The sequence below is a fragment of the Tachyglossus aculeatus genome, chromosome 14, assembly GCF_015852505.1.
Source record: "Tachyglossus aculeatus isolate mTacAcu1 chromosome 14, mTacAcu1.pri, whole genome shotgun sequence".
Taxonomy (NCBI): Eukaryota; Metazoa; Chordata; class Mammalia; order Monotremata; family Tachyglossidae; genus Tachyglossus; species Tachyglossus aculeatus.
The window spans coordinates 18962318-18983110 of record NC_052079.1 but is presented as its reverse complement, the minus strand read 5'-3'; the positions used below and the strand labels follow the sequence as shown (position 1 = coordinate 18983110).

The 20793-nt window shown below is 51.2% G+C and overlaps 1 protein-coding gene across 1 annotated transcript; it reads right to left on the bottom strand.

Moving 5' to 3' along the window:
* Positions 1 to 1045: 1045 nt before the first annotated feature.
* On the bottom strand, positions 1046 to 20503 carry FRS2 (fibroblast growth factor receptor substrate 2). The gene is given in 7 exon segments (XM_038756727.1): positions 1046 to 3557; positions 3559 to 4218; positions 10075 to 10238; positions 10659 to 10817; positions 15670 to 15856; positions 16545 to 16636; positions 20468 to 20503. Coding segments are annotated over 6 exon segments (1539 nt in total). The 5' UTR covers positions 16611 to 16636; positions 20468 to 20503; the 3' UTR covers positions 1046 to 3254.
* Between the last annotated feature and the right edge of the window lie 290 nt (positions 20504 to 20793).

Sequence of the window (20793 nt, the reverse complement as noted above, 5' to 3'; positions counted from 1 at the left end):
CCCATTGTGACGTCGGAGAACGTGTTTTGAGGTACTTGACATGCTGTACCGCATTTTCTGAGAAAAGATTACAGCATCGTGTCATCCCGTACACACGTGTACTGTTTAACCGCGGGATCTGCATCGACAGCCCTCAGGAACCCAGAGCCTACCGGCGGGTTTTCCTAGAACCCGAGCCTAGCGTCCGTGGAGCCGACTGGGGATGACAAGCTAGACGGGCTGAGGAGAGAGAAAGCTATTTGCTTAGTCAATCGAGAGTAAAGTGCATATCTTGTCACTCCACAGCAGCAGTAAAAATGAAAGAACCACTTGCTTTATCTTCCTGGTGGGAGGGAAGGCACCAGATTACAGTTTTTTGCAAGGACAGGAGAGTTGAAAGAAGGGAGGAAGAAAGGACGACGACAAAAAAAAAAAAAACAACAAAATCCCACAGTCTGAGGAAAAAGCAGGCCGAGGGCACCCTCGTCCGATTCCGAGCTTGGTCGGGGAGAAAGTGTACCGCAGGTGGGCGAAGGGAAGAGAGGGATGGCGTTACTGCGGGTTCACGGCAAACCCCTTTCGTGCAAAGACCAACGGCCGATACGACGGAGGCGACTCTCCCGCGGGGCGGCTCGCTAAATTCTGGAGGGGGGCAGAGGGGAGTACTCTGAATTTTGCCGGACTAGACGTTCACAACTGAATTCCATCAGTCATCACGACGTGACCGGTTGCACACAAATTTTCCCTCGTCGACCCAGAATACCAGGGTGCGACCGTCACGGCTCCTCCGTTTCCCCCTTTTCATTCATTCAATCGTATTTACTGAGCGCTTACTGTGCGCAGAGCACTGCACTAAGCGCTTGGAAAGTACAATTTGGCAACAGAGAGGGACAATCCCTACCCGACAACGGGCTCACCGTCTAGAAGGGGGAGACGGACAGCAAAACAAAACAAGTCTTTCCCCTCTCCCCTCTTCCCCAGGTACCTTTGGCCAAGCTCTAATCCGCCCCTCTCTTCTCCCAGAAGCCTCGCCGAGTTCGGGGGTGATGGGGGCGACAAGAGGGTTTTTTCTTTCCCATCGGAAGGAGTAAGGTTAGTGCATTAGCCCTTTAGTAGAAAGATGAGCAATCCTGTCTCGGTCTCATTTCCCGGGGTTAAGGGACGCCCGTCCCCTTCGTCCTCGTTCCCGGACCGCGCTGCCCAACCCGCCGCCCGCAGCTGGTCCGGTGAACGCCCTCCGCGTTAAAAACCCAAGTCTGGAACGGCGAGACGAGGGGCAGAGGGGAATCGGGAGGCTGCATCCCCTCCGTCCTCCCCGTTCCCACCCACCGGGCACCCTCTGCCTCTAAGTGAGCACTTAAGTAAGCACCAAGTTCCCAGAGGAAAATCCTGGGAGGCACATTGACGGAATCGTGGTTTCGAAGTAGTGAACCCCACCGGGGCGCCTTATCTTCCCTACAGTGGTCCCCGCTCTACCGGAGTGACGGATCCGGGGGGAGGGGGCGAACACAGTCGAGCCTGATTCCCGGGCTGATTCCCGGCCTGTCAGCGCGGAACTCTGACGGGAAAACCTCCCCCCGAAACCGGGGGAAGAAAAGGCGAGGAAACAGCCGCGACATGTGGAATCCAGAGGGTGGGGAAAAACAAACAAACAAAGATCCGTGAAAAGTTTTGGCAAGGTGACTCGATCCTTCTTCTGATCCTCCTTTCTGTCCTCGCGGACACCTGGACCGGGCGATTTTGATTTTTCCGACCGATCTGACTCCAGAACTCACGTCCCTTTAGGGGGGCGTCGGTTCCTCGGCCGCCCAGGTCATGACTTAATCCCTTTGCTACTGGTCCTCCGTCGCACCTGTTGCGCCGGCAATTCGTTCAGTCGTATTTATTGAGCGCTGACTGTGTGCATTCGTTCATTCAATCGTATTTATCGGGCGCTTACTGTATGCAGAGCACTGTACTGAGCGCTTGACTCGTGACGCTCCGGGAGGGATGCCTAGACGTTCCCGCAGCACAGCTGATGAACGCTCCGAGAAGGCGGGCTAACAGCGCGACTGCAGTCAAGCGAGGTCGCTTGGCTGAGCGAACCACTGCTAAAGTGCTGGGGGGTGAGGGATCGGGGCGGACACGGGCTACATCTCGGGGCTCCCTGTTTTACCACCGCCTCTCCCCCCGACGACCCGCGAGGTCGCCGCCCACGGACCCGCGGGTGAAATTTCCAACTGAAGCGAATGTCTAAGCAGACGTGAAAGGTAAACAGCGTGTCAATAAATACTGGAAAAGGACGACCCTGTTAAATCTAACAGTGAGTTACAAATGAACCTGCCGAAGGAAAAAAAAAAAGGAGAGGAAAAAGAAATCAGAGTTTGACAAGAACGTAGACTATATATATATATAAGGATGGACGCACGATCGGTGTAAGGATGGACGCACGATCAGACGTGGGACTATGTACAGACTCAACCGATCGGGACGTAAAGACGTCACGGGACCAAACGAGACCGACATCCCGACACCCAATTAAGGTACGTGGAAACCTCCTACGCCTTCCGGCGAGCACTGCCGACGCTACCCGTTCAGGTACACTGAGGGGAGGTGGCGTGGCACAGCGTTGCAAATTCGTTTCCGGCGGGACTGACCTGAGGTTGATTCTAGATCCTACCGTGGTTCGTGCCAAATGACCTTTGGCGCGTCCTTCTCCCGGGAAACGAGGAGGCCGGGGGAGGAAGGGTCGGTCCCTTCCCCGGCCGAAGCCCCTCACGACGCCGACCGACGCGGTGCCCTCGCCGAGGGGAGAGAAGCCGGCGTGTACAGAGAGAGGCGAGCCGACTACCCCTCACCCGTCCGACGCGTCCCGGCTCACGTCCGAAGGCCTCGAGCTAAGGAGACGGCACAGAGCGACGCGCGATCCGGAGAGGGGGAGTCGACGGCCAGCTCCCGTCGGAGGCCGGATGCCCGCGGGGGCCGACGCGCGGACCGCGAGGCTTTTAGACGCCGCTCGCGGACCCCGAGCCGGCACGTCGCTCGCTTCGCCGGGCACCGGGCCGGAGGCGAGCCCCTGGGAGCAAGGGACGACAGTCGCTTCAACGCGAGGACTTGGCACGAAACGAGCCCGCGAGGGGTGGTCGGGAGAGACCGTGCCTCAGTCTAGAAAAGGGGTGAGTGTTTAGAAACGAAAGCGGGGCAGTCGCATCTTCATTTTTTTTAAAAAAAAAGAAAAAAAGAAAGAAAACTTCACAAAGGTGCAAACGGCGGGTGGGCGGCCCCCTCCCCCGGCCTCACATGGGCAGGTCGGTACTGTTATGTCTCGTTTTCCTAGAAGTGCCGTCGTCGCGGGGCAGGGCTTTCTGCAAGCTGGACATAGCAGCGGTCCGTTCGATGTCGATCACGGCGTACAGCTCCGTGCGCCGGGTCGGGGTCTGGGGGAGCGGGGTGGTGGGGGTTTTGGGGGTCTGGGGGTTGTCCGAGTCGCTGCCGCCCTCCAGGTCCACCTGGATGTAGTTCAGCTGCCTGTGCTCTAAGCTGGGCCGCCGGAGGTCGAAGTTGAAGACGGAGGGGGCACAGTCCCGGCGCCGGGGGGGGCTCCGGCTTGTGGGCGCTGGCCGGCACCGCCACGTTCTCCGTGTTGACGTAGTTGTGCGCGGGGTCCAGCGCCGGGTGATGGCCGTTCAGCGCCGGGGTCTTGGGCCCCGGGAGCTCGGCCCCGGGCCGGCCCGGCTGGCGGGCCGCCTCCCAGACCGGGGGCAGGGACGGCAGGTTCTCGTAGTTCAACAGCGCGGTCCGCCGCTGGGCCGAGTTGTTGGCGTTCTGGGCGTCCGAGGGGCCGCCGGCGGCGGCGGCGGCGGGCGGGGGCGGGAGCCGGCCCCTGCGGCCGGCCGGGAGGGAGAGCCCGTTGATGTTCTCGTACGCCAGCTTGGGCGCGGCGGCGGGCCCCTCGCGGCGCTCGGCGCCGTCGGGGCCCGCGTCCCGCTCGCCGGGCGGCGGGCCGCGGCTCCCCGCCGCCTCGGCTCCGAGCTGTGCCAGTTTCTCCCTCTCCATCAGCTGTCTCTGCACGGGGGTCGGCCCTAACACGAATTTGACCCCCTCCGGCTCGAGGACCACCTGGGGGTCCCGCTCCTCGGGGCCGCCGGGTTCGCCCCGGGCCTTGCCGCTCTCGGCGCCGGGGAGCTCGGCGGGGGCGTGCGTGCCCGCTCGGGCCTTGCGCTCTTCCTGGACCCCCGTGGTGTTGACGTAGGTGTGGACCTAAAGAGACACGGTGAGAAGGGAAGCATCAGGAGGGGTCCACCCCCGCCGGGGCCCGGGGGTTCTCATCCCCGCGCGGCCGCGCGTCTGCTGAGCGACCCGGGCCAAGTCGCTCCGCTGCTCTGGGCCTCAGTGACCTCGTCTGGAAAATGGGGATCGAGCCCCACGGGGGGACAGGGGACTATGTCCGACCTGACAACCTGTCATCTACCCTGGTGCTTGGCACAAAGTAAGCGCTTAATAATAACGATGATGGTATTTGTTAAGCGCTTACTATGTGCAAAGCACTGGAGGGGATACAAGGTGATCAGGTTGTCCCATGTGGGGCTCACAGTCTTCATCCCCATTTTACAGGTGAGGGAACTGAGGCCCAGAGAAGTGGAGTGACTTGTCCAAAGTCACCCAGCTGACAAGTGGCGGAGCCGGGATTTGAACTCATGACCTCTGACTCCCAAGCCCGGGCTCTTTCCACTGAGCCACGCTGCTTCTCTCAATGCCACGGCTATTATTACGATCAGGGGGTATTTACTGGGCACCGGCTGCCTGCGGGGGACTGGACTGAGCGCTTGGGAGAGACCCAAACCACAGAGTTGGTCGAAACGTTCCTTGCCCTCAATCAGCTTACGGTCTAGAAGGGGAGACAGACAACAATGTAAATAATCCAATTTTGGGTGCGTATTCATTCAGTCATATTTACTAAGCGCTGACTGCATGCAGAGCGCTCTACTAGGCGCTTGACAGAGTACAATACGACAATAAGCAGACATGTTCTCCCCCTTTTAGACTGTGAGCCCACTATTGGGTAGGGACTATCTCTATATGTTGCCAACTTGTCCTTCCCAAGCGCTTAGTACAGTGCTCTGCACGCAGTAAGCGCTCAATAAATACGATTGCTGCTGCTGCTGCTGATGTTCCCTACCCACAAAGACCGTACGGTCAAGAGGGGGAAGCAAGGAGCGTGGCTTAATGGAAGGAGCACGGCCTTGGGAGACGGGGGACCTGGGTTCTAATCCCGGCTCCACCACTTGTCGGCTGTGTGACTTTGGGCAAGTCGCTTCACTTCTCTAAGCCTCGGTGACTGCATCTGTAAAACGGGGATTAAGACTGTGAGCCCCACGTGGGACAACCTGATTACCTTGTATCTCCCCCAGTGCTTGGAACGGTGCTTGGCACATAGCAAGCACTTAATACCATAATTATTTATTATGTATATATGTATATATATATATATATATACATATATACCTGTATATACGTATATATGTTTGTACATATTTATTACTCTATTTATTTATTTATTTATTTTACTTGTACATATCTATTCTATTTATTTTATTTTGTTAGTATGTTTGGTTTTGTTCTCTGTCTCCCCCTTTTAGACTGTGAGCCCACTGTTGGGTAGGGACTGTCTCTAGATGTTGCCAATTTGTACTTCCCAAGCGCTTAGTCCAGTGCTCTGCACATAGTAAGCGCTCAATAAATACGATTGATGATGATGATGATGATGATGATGATGATTATTCCGTAGATTACAGATATGTGGACTGAAGCACTACGGGGCTGAGGGTGGGGTGAGTGGCAGGTGCTTAAAGGGACCCACGAGCACAAAACCCTTGCCTCTGCAAAAGGAGTCTGTAATTTAACAAACTGTGGCGCCGATGGTGATTCCTTCCCCAAAGTTGAGAGGCTGGTGTCCTTTCTGAACCCAGCAGAGTTGAGATCAACTCTTCCAACTGTAGACTACAAATTTCTAATGGCCAGAATCTAACGACTCTGTTGGATTGTCTTCTCCCCAGCACTTAGTACGGTGCACAAGGTAAGCGCTCGATAAACACAGTGGGTACCAACTCCTATCCGAGCCTGCAGGCAGAGAACGGCTACATTGTCGCGCCTCAGCCAGAAGTCTGTATGCCGGAAATGCACCCGGTCTCCGCCTAAAAGAGAGAGCTTACTTAAAATCTAAGGATTACCCTCGAGGGCAAGAAATAATAATAATAATAGTAATAATAATAATAATAATGGCATTTACTAAGCGCTTACTATGTGCAAAGCACCGTTCTAAGCGCTGGGGAGGTTACAAGGTGATCAGGGTTGTCTCACGGGGGGCTCACAGTCTTCATCCCCATTTTACAGATGAGGTCACTGAGGCCCAGAGAAGTGAAGTGACTCGCCCAAAGTCACCCAGCTGACAATTGGCGGAGCTGGGATTTGAACCCATGACCTCTGACTCCAAAGCCCGGGCTCGTCCCACTGAGCCACGCTGCTTTGCTTTATTTTATTTTGTTAGTATGTTTGGTTTTGTTCTCTGTCTCCCCCTTTTAGACTGAGAGCCCACTGTTGGGTAGGGACTGTCTCTACATGTTGCCAATTTGTACTTCCCAAGCGCTTAGTACAGTGCTCTGCACATAGTAAGCGCTCAATAAATACGATTGATGATGATGATGGTGCTTTGTTTCTGGTGAGCGCTCCCCAAGCGCTTAGCACAGGACTGTCGTACCCAGAAGGTGCTCAATAAATACCACTGACTGGCTGACGCTCCCGACTGTATCAATTTTTACAATTCCACCGTTCTTTCTAATTAAGGGCTCGGTAACTGAAAAGGCAAAATTGAAAATGCAACTTGCAGTGGCTGTGACCAATCCATCGATCGATGGGATTTGTGGAGCACTTGCTACGCACAGTAGGCGCTCAGTAAATAGGCCTGAATCAATCAATCGTATTTATTGAGCGCTTACTGTGTGCAGAGCACTGTACTAAGCGCTTGGGAAGTACAAGTTGGCAACGTATAGAGACAGTCCCTACCCAACAGTGGGCTCACAGTCTAGAACGACTCAATGAATTTGCTATAAGCAGAGCGCTGTGCTAAGTGCTGGGGAATCGGTACCCATTCTCCTCCCGCCGTCGACCAAGTCCAGGGACCGATGTTTCCCGCTTATCCTGAGTTGTGTTCGGCATAGGGAGTGCCTAACACAAAAGGTCAAAATGGGCAACAGGACAAAAGGGACCAGCGACTTCCACAAACCCCCAATGCCCCCACCTTCTGAGAAGATGACAGGAGGGCACCCTACGTGATGTTATCCAGAGGGATGGGGTGGGCAATGGGGAGAAATCAGGCACCATCTTCTCCACGACAGAGGCCCTTTCCGGCGAGTGCGAAATACACGAGGACTCGCTGTCTCCTAGGATCTAGCGGCATCGCTTCGATTTGAGTCATTGCCAAGATCCGCCCTTTCCTCTCCATCCAAACTGCTACCCTGCTCATTCAAGCTCTCATCCTATCCCGTCTGGACTACTGCACCAGCCTTCTCTCTGATCTCCCATCCTCGTGTCTCTCTCCACTTCAATCCATACTTCATGCTGCTGCCCGGATTATCTCTGTCCAGAAACGCTCTGGGCATATCACTCCCCTCCTCAAAAATCTCCAGTGGCTACCAATCAATCCGCGCATCAGGCAGAAACTCCTCACCCTGGGCTTCAAGGCTGTCCATCACCTCGCCCCCTCCTACCTCACCTCCCTTCTCTCCTTCTACTGCCCAGCCCGCAACCTCCGCTCCTCCACCGCTAATCTCCTCACCGTACCTCGTTCTCGCCTGTCCCGCCGTCGACCCCCGGCCCACGTCATCCCCCGGGCCTGGAATGCCCTCCCTCTGCCCCTCCGCCAAGCTCGCTCTCTTCCTCCCTTCAAGGCCCTGCTGAGAGCTCACCTCCTCCAGGAGGCCTTCCCACACTGAGCCCCTTCCCTCCTCTCCCTCTCGTCCCCCTCTCCATCCCCCCATCTTACCTCCTTCCCTTCCCCACAGCACCTGTATATATGTATATATGGTTGTACATATTTATTACTCTATTTATTTATTTATTTATTTATTTATTTTACTTGTACATTTCTATCCTATTTATTTTATTTTGTTGGTATGTTTGGTTCTGTTCTCTGTCTCCCCCTTTTAGACTGTGAGCCCACTGTTGGGTAGGGACTGTCTCTATGTGTTGCCAATTTGTACTTCCCAAGCGCTTAGTACAGTGCTCTGCACATAGTAAGCGCTCAATAAATACGATTGATTGATTGATTGATTGAGTCTGGGGACGACCTGGATGGGCAGTTTTGTCTAACCTCGCCTTCTCCCCCGTCATCCCTATCTTTCCCTAAGATCGAAATGCGGGGCTCTCGCAGGGAGGACCACTCAACTGTTCTCGGTTTGCTCTTTTTCCGTGTTTTCGGGTGGAATCTGACAGCTGGACAAGATCAGCCGAAGGAGAGGAAGTCTGCTGATTTCAATTCAAGGAGCTGACCGCCCAAAGAACCGAGCCTGGCTGAAACCTAGGTCCCCAAGCAACTTGCAAGTACGTGGGGGACCCCGATTCCAGCAATGAAGCTTTCTCCAAGGTAGTTTCTGCTGAATTAACCTGTCCCCGTCAATCAATCAACCGATCAGGATCACTCCCTGAGCACTTACTGTGTGCAGAGCGCTGTACTGACGGAGCTGGAAGACACGTTCCCCTCCCACAACGAGCTTAGAGTCTAGAGGGACTGTTCCTTGCCTCTATGGCCACTGACTCATCAGAATTTACGACCTGAAGACAAAACTGTTTCCACCTTCGCTGTTTCCTCTTGTGGCTCAAACCTTCGTGCAGTATCACAACACCACAATCTAGTCTATGGATTATTTTATCAACTTTATGCTCGTGAACTGGGTTGACCCAAACACTGAATTACACTAGCCAAATGGCAAGTGGTTATTTATTCATTCATAAAGTACCTGTGAAGCACTAAGCCCCCCTTTTCCTCAGCTCCCCCTCCCCATCGCCCCAATTCGCCTCCTTTGCTCTACTCCCCATCCCCGCCCGACAGCCCTTATATATAAATGTACATAGCAATAATTCCATTTATTTATATTAATGCCTGTTTACTTGTTCTAATGTATATATATATATGTATATATGTTTGTACATATTTATTACTCTATTTATTTATTTATTTATTTTGCTTGTACATGTCTATTCTACTTATTTTATTTTGTTAGTATGTTTGGTTTTGTTCTCTGTCTCCCCCTTTTAGACTGTGAGCCCACTGTTGGGTAGGGACTGTCTCTATATGTTGCCAATTTGTACTTCCCAAGCGCTTAGTACAGTGCTCTGCACATAGTAAGCGCTCAATAAATACGATTGATGATGATGATGATATATAATTCTATTTCTTTATATTGACGCTATTGATGCCTGTTTGTTTGTTTTGATGTCTGTCTCCCCCTTCTAGACTGTGAGCCTGTAGTGGGCAGGGATCGTCTCTCTTTGGTGCTGAACTGTACTTCCCAAGCGCTTAGTACAGTGCTCTGCACACAGTAAGCGCTCAATAAACACGATTGAATGAGTGAAAGCGCTTACTACGCGCCAGGCACTGCATTAAGCGCTGGGGTGGATACAAGCAAATTAGGTTGTACGCAGTCCCCGTCCCACGGGAGGCTCACAGTCTTCATCCCCGTTTTCAGCTGAGGTAACTGAGGCACAGAGACGTCAAGTCACTTGCCCAAGGCCACACGGTGGAGCCGGAATTAGAACCCAGGTCTTTCTGATTCCCAGGCCCGTGCCCTTTCCGCTAGGCCCCGCCTCGTCTCTTTATTGAAGAAACGCTTTTTAACAACACTATTCGCAAAGGAAATCGAGTTCTCATTTAGGGCGGTCGGAGCAGATTTCCACAGTGGCGTTTCTGACAGCCCAAAACCTTTCCCGAACGCTATGGAATCGGCGGCGGTTCCGGAGGACGGACGGAAACCTGCAGGCAGCGATGCCATCGAAAAGAGCCCCTTGGTCTAGGGATGGGGACGGCGGTCTCCCCAAGGGCGTCGGGTCCCGCGCACTTACTTGCTCCTCGGCCACCAGCAAGGGATGCGTGGACTCTTCGCCTACGGACGGGAGCCGAGCACTGCCCACCGACGGGTGTCTACTGGAAGGGTGGGACGACGCGTCTCCGAAGGAGGGATAGCGGGGATACCCGTTGGGTACAGCTGGGGCGCCGAACCCGGGAGCTGATACCATTCAAAACAAAAAGCAGGAAAACGGCCACGGTGAAGCCCTTTAATCCTGCCGCGGCTACGACTCAATCCGCGACCGGCCTCGGTTCCCCTCCTTTAGAAAAGCCTCCCGGGGAAAACTGCGCAAAACAATCGGCAAGTTCAGCTAGGGCCTTGGAAAACTGAAGATTTACAGAGCGGAGGTGACACCGCCGGCTCTCAGCAGTAGCCCTCTAACACTGAGAGAGTCCCCCTTCTGCAACTGACAGTTCGCCTTGAACTTGCTCCCGTTGCAAAGTGTGGGCAAAAAACAAAAAGTCCCGTAGTTTCCCGGAGAGAGCAACCAACTTGTTGACTCCCAAATAACCAAATCACGGAGTCAAGTTACATCGTACCTCATAAAGGCGACTCGGCCGGGTAAGCGGAATGACTTACTAGATGGGGTGCGAGGCGTTCGGGGGACTTCCAGCTCGGTCTGATGATGATTCCTTTCTACTACTGGCTCTTCGACCACATTTATGCTATTGTTCTGCATGATTTCTTGCAGCATGTTAAACAGTTCTTCTGCCCGGGCGCACTTGAAGGCAAATATTCCTACAAGCACAGTCGAAACACAGTAAACGTTAAAGGCTAGGTTGACTCCTTTCTTTCCACAGAATAAGAATAATATTGATGATGGTATTTGCTAAGCGCTCGCTACGTGCCAAGCGCTGTTCTAAGCGCTGCGGCAGACACGCGGTTATCAGGTTGGACACGTTATCAGGTTGGACCTAATCCCTGTCCCACGTGGGGCTCGCAGTCTCCATCCCCATTTTATGGATGAAGGGACTGAGGCCCGAAGGAGTGAAGTGACTTGCTCGAGGTCACCCAGCAGACACGCGGTGGAGTCGGGATTCAAACCCAGGTCCCTCTGGCTCCGAGGCCCGGGCTCCCTCCCCTAAGCCATTCAGCTTCGCTAACTCTTCAACAGCTGGAAAGGATGGCGGTCGATTGTACCTGCTACCGGATCTGCTCTAAGGGATAAAAACCAAAAGAAAACGGTTCTTCTAAAGTCACCTCAACTGTAAAATGGGGATTGAGACCGTTAGCCTCGTGTGGGACAAGGGACTGTGTCCAACCCGATTTTCCGGTACCCACCCCAGCGCTCAGTACAGTGCCTGGCACGCGGTAGGTGTTTAATAAATATGACTATTATTAGTATTAGGCAGTTGGACCCCAAAATGAAACGCTTCACGAAGCAGCAAACTCTCAGATGAGTAAGTAGACCTACCGAAAAATAAATCTGGGTGAAATAAGGGTTTCTTTCTAAATTAATTAATCTCTTGCTATGCACTGAGGCACTTTTCTGTAGGTGTGGGTAGGTATGAGATAATCAGACCGGACAGCCCCTGTCCCAGCTGCGGCTCACAGGTAGGAAGGAGTAGGATTTGATCCCCACCTTACAGATGAGGAAACTGAGGCAAGAGAAGCTAAGGGACTTGTCCAAGGCCTCTGAGCAGCAGGTGATAGAGCTGGGATTAGAACCCAGGCCCTCTGAAACCCAGGCCCGTGCTCTTCTCACTAGGTGAGTAGGTTACGGGTTTATTAACTTTCCACTGGACGGCCATAAAATCCCCAAAGAGGGAGAAAACACAAACACGGGATAAAAATCAAACTGGCTAAAACGACAAGCGGGGAGACTTTAAAAGACAGGCCCCAGGAAGGCACAGAGCCGGCGGTGGGTCGCCCCGGCCTTTCGAAAGCAGGAGGAGCCAACCTCACCAACAAAGACTCCATCAATCGTATTTACTCAGCGCTTATTGGGTGCAGAGCACTGTACAAAGCGCTTGGGAGAGTACACCATGACAGCTTTAATAGACACACTCTCTGCCTGCAAGGAGCTTGACAGTCTAGAGGCAGAGATGGACACTGACAGATAGAAATAAATAGATTACAGATAGGTGCGGAAGTGCCGTGGGGCTGAGGGAGGGGTGAATAAAAAAGCAAAGCGGCTTGACTCTTGCCCCCGAAAGCACTAACTTAAAGTCGTCACACTTAACACAACAATGAAACCCCCCTCAAATCGTGACATTTGGTTGCTTTAAAATACAAAAGAAAACTAGGTAATAATAATAATAATAATAATAATGGCATTTATTAAGCGCTTACTATGTGCAAGGTACTGTTCTAAGCGCTGGGGAGGTTACAAGTGATCAAGTTGTCCCATGGGGGGCTCACAGTCTTAATACCCATTTTACAGATGAGGGAACTGAGGCACAGAGAAGTCAAGTGACTTGCCCTAAGTCACACAGCTGGCAATTGGTGGAGCCGGGATTCGAACCCATGTCCTCTGACTCCAAAGCCCGTGCTCTTTCCACTGAGCTACACTGCTTCTCAATGGTAATATTTTAACCTGAGAATGACCTTCATTAAGATGACCCACAAATTGTGCTTTCGGGAAAAAATGTTCTTCGCGCCTCACGTGTTCACGGAGCCGCCGGCTTTTATAAGTAGCTGTTCCAGTTTTCAGACTGCTGTTCGTTGCCGAAATAGGACAGAGCTAAGAATAGTCCTAGTTCCAAACCCTGACTGGTCCAAAGGGGTATAACTGTTACCCAAAAATACCCACCTAAACATTTTGCTTTTCCTCGCTTTCACTCTCTCCAGCCAGCATCCCCATCACCGCCCCCCTTATGATGGCTAATATCGCCTATGCTGGAAGTGAGAATTCCCGCTCGACAACAACGTACAGAACAGGTCGGATCGCTAGTTTAGACGCCTCCCGGCCTGGGAGTCAGAAGACTGGGGATAATCTGGGGGGGACCTGGGCACAGAGCGAGAGAGTGGGGACGATTCAGTGCAAACCATCACCCCCCTCCACTGCAAAAATAATTCAGAAGCATGTCTTGCTGGGGTTAGGCACCCTTATTCACTGGTCCCTGAATAACGCTTATCCGCTGGGGGCCGGAGAAAAAATAATCCTAATAATAATTAATGATAATTATGATATCTGTTAAGCGCTTACTACGTGCCACGCACTGTGATGGATCCGGGGTAATCAGGTCGGACATAGCTCCTGTCCCACATGAGGCTCACGGTCTAAGTAGGAGGGGGAAAGCTACACTCCTGAATTTTCATGAACCACAAGTACTGGAGAGTGTGCGGACGTGGGTCTCTCCCCACGTAACCAAGGTTGGTCACATCCTCCAACCAAAGGACGAATTGAATTTGGGGGCCTCTTGGATTTCATTCATTCACTCAATCGTATTTATTGAGCGCTTTCGGTGTGCAGAGCACTGTACTAAGGGCTTGGGAAGTACAATATAGGGACAGTCCCTACCCAACAACGGGCTCACAGTCTACAAGGGGGAGGCGGATGGGCTGGGCAATTCTTTACACGGACTGAGCACGGGCCTCTGTCATTCGCTTGGAGCGAAAGATCTCAAGCGGATCGGGGGAGAGGGGTGGACGCTGGGTGGGACAGACGGGCTTCAAACAGCTAATCCCTTAACTTCACTTCAAATTGGTAGATATGCCGAGATAGAAGAATGGCATAAGAACAGACGAAGAGGGATGTCCTTGTATCTGCTTGAAAATTCAGCTATTTATACACTGGCACCTGATATTTCCCAAGTCCCCACACTATCCTGAGTTCTTATCCTAAAAATCCCATCTCCTCCAAGAGGCCTTCCCCGACTAAGCCGTCAGTGTCCTCCCCTCTGCATCGATTTGGCCGTGTACGCCTTAAACACTTCGATACTCAGCCCACCAGCTCGACACTCATCTACAGAGATCCTCACATACTATTCTTCCCCTAACGAGAGTTTTTAATGTCTGCCTTCCGTTGTAGATGGTCACTTCCCTCTGGGTAGCGTATTGTGCTCTCCCAAGTGCTCTGCACACAGTAAGCACTGAATAAATTCCACTGATTGACTGTCTGATTTAAACACACACACGTTTGTGGGGGCTTGGGAAGTGTTGGCAGATTCCAACACTGTCTGGATCAAAGACGAGACTGATTAACAGCACCTGGGGGAGGCGGAGGAAGAACTAAGACCTGAAATAGCTCATAAAGTAACTTTCCCCGTGGCAGGTAAACATCGCAACTCGAACTGAGCAAAACAGGTGGTGTTTTCCTTCAGGAAAAACCTTCAGGAACAGAAGCCTTACATAAGTGCACCCTTGTAGACGGACACTTACCGAAGAGTTAGTGGGGTCTGTGGGCAAGTCGGGAAAAAAAAAATGCCAATTTACTATTTTACTTTTGGGCCATAATATCCCCAGGAAACAGAACCAGGATCAAGAATAAAATGGGAACCCTGTGTGAGACAGGGATGAAAAGCGCTCTTAGAAGCAGCATGGTATAGTGGGTAGAGCCCAAGCCTGAGAGTCAGAAGGCTGTGGGTTCTAATTCCGACTCTGCCTCCTGTCTGCTGTGTGACCTTGGGCAAGTCACATCACTTCTCTGGGCTTCAGTTCCCTCATCTGTGAAACTGGGATTGAGACTGTGAGCCCCATGTGGGACAGGGATTCTGTACAACCTGATTACCATGTATCTATCCCAGCCCTTAAAACAGTGCTTGACACATAGTAAATGCTTAGCAAATACCATCTTCTTCATTCTCTTCTAACCAGCCATTAATATTAACCTTGGGCAAGTCACTTAACTTCTTAACTTAACTTGTGCCTCAGTTACCTCAACTGTAAAATGGGGACTAAGACTCTATTTATTTATTTATTTATTTTGCTTGTACATATCTATTCTATTTTATTTTGTTAGTATGTTTGGTTTTGTTCTCTGTCTCCCCCTTTCAGACTGTGAGCCCACTGTTGGGTAGGGACTGTCTCTATATGTTGCCAACTTGTACTTCCCAAGCGCTTAGTACAGTGCTCTGCACACAGTAAGCGCTCAATAAATACGATTGATTGATTGATTGATTGTGAGCCCCACGTGGGACAACCTGATAACCTTGTATCTACCCCGGCACTTATAACAGTGCTTTGCACATAGTAAGTGCTTAACAAATACCATTATTATTATTATTATTATTAACACACAGGGAACACTTAATGAATGCTATTCTTCCTGTTCTTCTTCTTCTTATCATTATTATTATTATTAATAAAGGGAACATAATCATTTCTAAAATGTGACCGTCTTCCAGTTAGGAATACAGGTTCTTGAAGACTTAGGGCAAATTTATCAGCCTTAAGCACAACAATGGTGTTTTTCACTCTGTTTCCAAAATGTATAACCCTCCAGATATAGACCCAAAGGATTTGAATGATGATGACCAATTGCCGAATCCACTTTACCTAAGGAACAAAAAAGACCAGTTCATTCTGAGTGCACTGAGAAAAGAAGCATCGGCATCTATTCTCAGAGAGATGACTGAATGACTCATTTAATACGCAGGTTGGTGAAAACAGTTCGAAGTAAAAAAAAAAAGGTCACGGCTTCACATACCTTGTCCAGTTTGACATCTTCGACCGCTTTCAAAAGAGAAGAGGTTGGAATCGTAGCCATAACGACGCAGACAGAGGTAATGCCATTTCACCGAGTCCCGTTTGCGGGTGTACAAAATCAGTTCTGTGTCTGTCAGCTCCATTACGCCAGAACCCAGCTCGTTACCATCGTCATCCACGTTAATGACCTAAAAAACCACCCCACAAAAAAATTAAAAAAAAAACAACAAAACACGTCTCCGTCAGCTTTGGATCTAACAGTAGGCTAAGGCTATTTATTCTACACCTCTGGCTGCTAATTCACTAGAAGTGCTTCGTTTTCAGGCTTTGGGCTGTTTAGGTGGATCTCGTGAGTTAATCGATTCTTGGTTCAAGGGGAAAAGGAAATCAAGTGATGTGAGGAGTCCCATAGGAAACAGACAGACGGGGCCTCTGCCCTCAGAGCTTATGATTTTAATGAACCAGAAGGAAATGGCCCTCTACACTGTGAGCTCGTTTTGGTCAGGAAATGTGTCCGTTTATTGTTAAATTGTACTCTCCCAAGCGCTTAGTACAGTGCTCTGCACCCAGTAAATGCTCAATAAATGACTGACTGAGGAGGCCAAAAAACCATCACTTCCTAGAAATATTACAACGTAGCTTCAACCCAAGGAATACACATAAACAAGTACACAAGGGCTCAATTTAAAGCACCACAGAGACAAAGAAATCTTGAATAACAGGTAGTTCAGAGGAGAAGAGAGCGGAAGGAGAGAAGAAGGGGAAAGCGGAGACGGGGGAAGGAGAGACGAAGGACAGATGAGAGGAGAATGGGGGAGGAGAAGGAAAAGTGGGGAGGGAGAGGAACAAGAGAAAGAAAACGAAGATTGTACTTACTTTAAACTTGTTTCGATGGTTATCTGGGACAGTTTCTTTATCTGGACAGCTACAACAACTACCCATGACTTCTTTAGAAGACCATGTGATCTCTAAATCAAAACAAAACACAACACAAAGGGCCATTGGGGAAGAGTTATTAGAAATACGATGCACTCTCGGCAAGAAAACCAATATTCCAGAAGAGACAGGTGTTTGCATGGTGAAATTCACAGGCAACTCATAATGATCACGATAGCACTGCCTATTTTTCGTTTTGGTCATTCCGTTCGGCAAGTATCCGCAAAAACAAGCCAGCCTGGGATTCATTCATTCATTTGATTGTATTTATTGAGCGCTTACTGCGTGCAGAGCACTGTACTAAGCGCTTGGGAAGTACAGGTTGGCGAAAGGAAGCAGCCGATGGGTCTTAGAGCAGGAACCAGAGTCTTCTCCGTTTGGGAGACGAAGCCTTCCCCCCGGGAAGGGAAGCAGTGTGGCCTAGTGGAAAGAGCCCAGGCCTGTGAGTCAGAGGACCTGGGTTCAGATCCCGGCTCCGCCACAGGTCTGCTTGTGACTGGGAATGTCACTTCGCTTCTCCGGGACTCAGTTCCCTCATCTGAAAAATGCGGATGGAGACTGTGAGGCCCGAGTGCGAGGGGGATTGGGTCCAACCTGATTAGCTTGTATCTACCCCGGCACTTAGTACAGTGCCTGACACATATCAGGTGCTTAACAAGTACCATACAAAAAAAGCAGAATGGAGGAAAGCTGCTCCAACTCGGCAGTTTTGCCCCGGAGTCTGACATTTTCAGAAAAGTGTCTACGAGCTTTCCCGTGGTGTTACTATGATGATGATTATTATGGCATTTGTTAAGCACTTACTATGAATCAAGCATTGTTCTAGAGCACTGTTGTAGCGTACTTTCCCAAGCGCTTAGTACAGTGCTCTGCAGACAGTAGTGCTCAATAATTGGTAAATAATAATAATAATAGTATTTGCTAAGCGCCATGTGCCAAGCACTGTTCTAAGCGCTGGGGGAGATACAAGGTAATCAGGTTGTCCCACGTGGGGCTCACAGTCTTCATCCCAATTTTACGGATGAGGTCAATACAAGTTTAATCAGATCAGACACAATCCCCGTCCCACGTGGGGCTCACAGTCGAAGTAGGAGGCAGAACAGGTGCTGAATTCCCACTTTACAGCTGAATAAACTGAGGCCCAGAGAAGTAAAATGACTTGCCCACGATCCCTCAGCAAACAGCAGGCACTGTCAGAATTAGAACCCAAGTCCTCTCGCTTCCCGGCCCGTGTTCTTTCCATTAGGTCCTGCCGCTTCAGCATGGGATCTGTAGGCTCAGAAAGCTGTGATTTTCAGCCTATGACTGGGACTGTCGGTGGTGGTGGTGGGGGGGTGTCGACCCTAAAATTCTGGGAAGGAAAAGGAAGTGGGGACACAATGGGAGTGAACTGTGGCGGGGGGGGGGGGGGGGGGGGGACAGAATGGGTTTAACGGGAGTGTCACAATCTGCCAAGCACGATGGCCTACTGACAGTCTGACATCATGCGCCTTCTTTGGACGGTTCTCCTTGGGATAATTCCACCTCCGCATCAAACAGAAACTCCTCACCATCAGCTTTAAAGCGGTCCGTCACTTTGCCCCCTCCTTCCTCACCTCGCTGCTCTCCTACTATAACCCCACGCGCACACTTTGCTCCTCTATTACCAACCTACTCACTGCACCTCCATCTCGTCTATCTCGCCGCTGACCTCTCACCTCGGTCCTGCCTCTGGCCTGGAACGTTCCCCCTCTTCATATCCGACTTGTACATCCCAAGCGCTTAGTACAGTGCTCTGCACACAGTAAATACGATTGAATGAATAAATGAATGAATATCTGACCCTCTCTCCTCTCCCCTCCTCCAAAGCGTTATTGAATAAGGCCCATCTCCTCCAAGAGGCCTTCCCTGACTGAGCCCTCCTTTCCTCTTCTCCCACTCCCTTCTGTTTTGCTCCCTTTATTCGTCCCTCCTCCCAGCGCCTCAGCACTTATCTCCATATCTTTAAAGTAATGTCTGTCTCCCCTTCTAGACTGAGTTCGTCATGGGCAGAGAATGTGTCCACCGACTCTCCCGAGTGCTTGGTATAGTGCTCTGCAAACAGTAAGCACTCCGTAAATGTGATCGATTGATGATTAGAAGGCATTTCTATAATCCAGGGTGGAGATCAATCCACGGCAACAGCTGAGCATTTACGAATACATGGATGAACTACCTTGAAGGAAGGGTCGTGGCTTTCCAGAGACTGGAAGATAGCTTAGCCAGTTAGCAGATCAATCAATCAATCAATCGTATTTATTGAGCGCTTACTGTGTGCAGAGCACTGTACTAAGTGCTGGGGAAGTACAAGTTGGCAACATATAGAGACAGTCCCTACCCAACAGTGGGCTCACAGTCTAAAAGAGGGAGACAGAGAACAAAACCAAACATACTAACAAAATAAAATAAATAGAATAGATATGTACAAGTAAAATAAATAAATAGAGTAATAAATATGTACAAACATATATACATATATACAGGTGCTGTGGGGAAGGGAAGGAGGTAAGATGGGGGGGACGGAGAAGGGGACCCACTAACTCTCCCGAGTGCTTAGTATAGTGCTCTGCAAACAGTCACCGCTCCATAAATGTGATCGATTGACTGATGGTTAGAAGGCATTTCTATAATCCAGGCTGGAGATCAATCCATGGCAACAGCTGAGCATTTACGAATACATGGATGAACTATCTTGAAGGAAGGGTCGTGGCTTTCCAGAGACTGGAAGGTAGCTTAGCCGGTTAGCAGATCTCCTCCAAGAGTCTAAGGAACAGGCCCGGAATGTTTCTAGAGTCCAGTATCATGCAAGGAACCCACAGATCAACCTTAGCTCGAATTATGGGCCTTCCGTTTTTTGCCACATTTTTAAAATTCCTTACCCACACTGATGAACCTAACTATGGTTCTCTTCAGGCTATGAGTTTGAACCAACAGAATTCCACAGATCAAAGCTCCAGGACATATCCTGCCTGCCTCACTCCCAAGATCACTGCCCAAATAACGGGAGCCTGCTGCCTGTCGACATGTTTTGTTTTGCTGTCTGTCTCCCCACTCTACACTGTGAGCCCACTGTGGGGTAGGGACCGTCTCTAGATGTTGCCGACTTGTACTTCCCAAGCGCTTAGTACAGTACTCTGCACACAGTAAGCGTTCAATAAATACGACTGAATGAATGAATCCAAGCTAGTTCAGGAAGAATCTGTGGGGGGGGGGTGGGAGGAATTGTTAGCTCAACGCAAAAAATGAGGGGGAGAGGAAACCCTGCAGAGGGAGGGAGGGAGAGATGCCTGCTGAGAGAGGGAGACCTCACGGAGGGAGGGAGAGAGACTCAGAGAGACGGAGAGAGATCCACAGAGGGAAAGAGAGAGACCAGCCGAGGGAGAGACAGATCCCTCAAAGACAGAGAGACTGAGAAGCCTGTAAAGGGAAAGCGAGAGAGACCAACAGGGCCCCCTTCTACACTGTGAGCCCGTCGCTGGGTAGGGACTGTCACTATATGTTGCCGACTTGTACTTCCCAAGCGCTTAGTACAGTGCTCTGCACAGAGTAAGTGCTCAATAAATACGACTGAATGATTGAATGAACAGAGGGAAAGACCCAAAGCGGGGGAGACAGACCCCAGAGAGTGGGAGAGACCCGCAGAGGGAAAGAGACCCACAGAGGGAGGGAGAGACCCATGGAAGGAGAGAGAATGACCCAGAGAGAGACCGACAGAGGGGGAGAGAGACAGACCCCTCGAGCAGCGAGACAGTGTGGGAGCAGAGAGGACGGACTTCGGGCTCGGTGTGGCCGCCCCACATTCTCCCCCGCCCCCCGCTTCCGCAGCCTCCCCCGACTCCCCTCACCCTGCCGCTCTCCGCCCCGCCGGAGCCCGGCGGCGGAGCCGGATCACCGAATCTAACTCCGCAGACGGCCCTTCTTCCGTCAGGCCCCGAAGGAAACGGCCGACGCTCCTCTGGCCCGATCGGTCGAGGGCGAGGGGGCCATTTCAGAGTCGAGAGAAATCCGCGGACTGCCAGTGGCCTCATCACCCAGAGACCGCACTGGAGGGCTCCCCTTGACTTGGGAGCAGGCCATTCGTTTTGAAGCTCCACATTCGGCTCTCGCTCCCGTCCAGCGAGAGAGCGGCTCAAAGCCGCAGCTATGCGGCTATCGGGTGAGGATTCTTAGG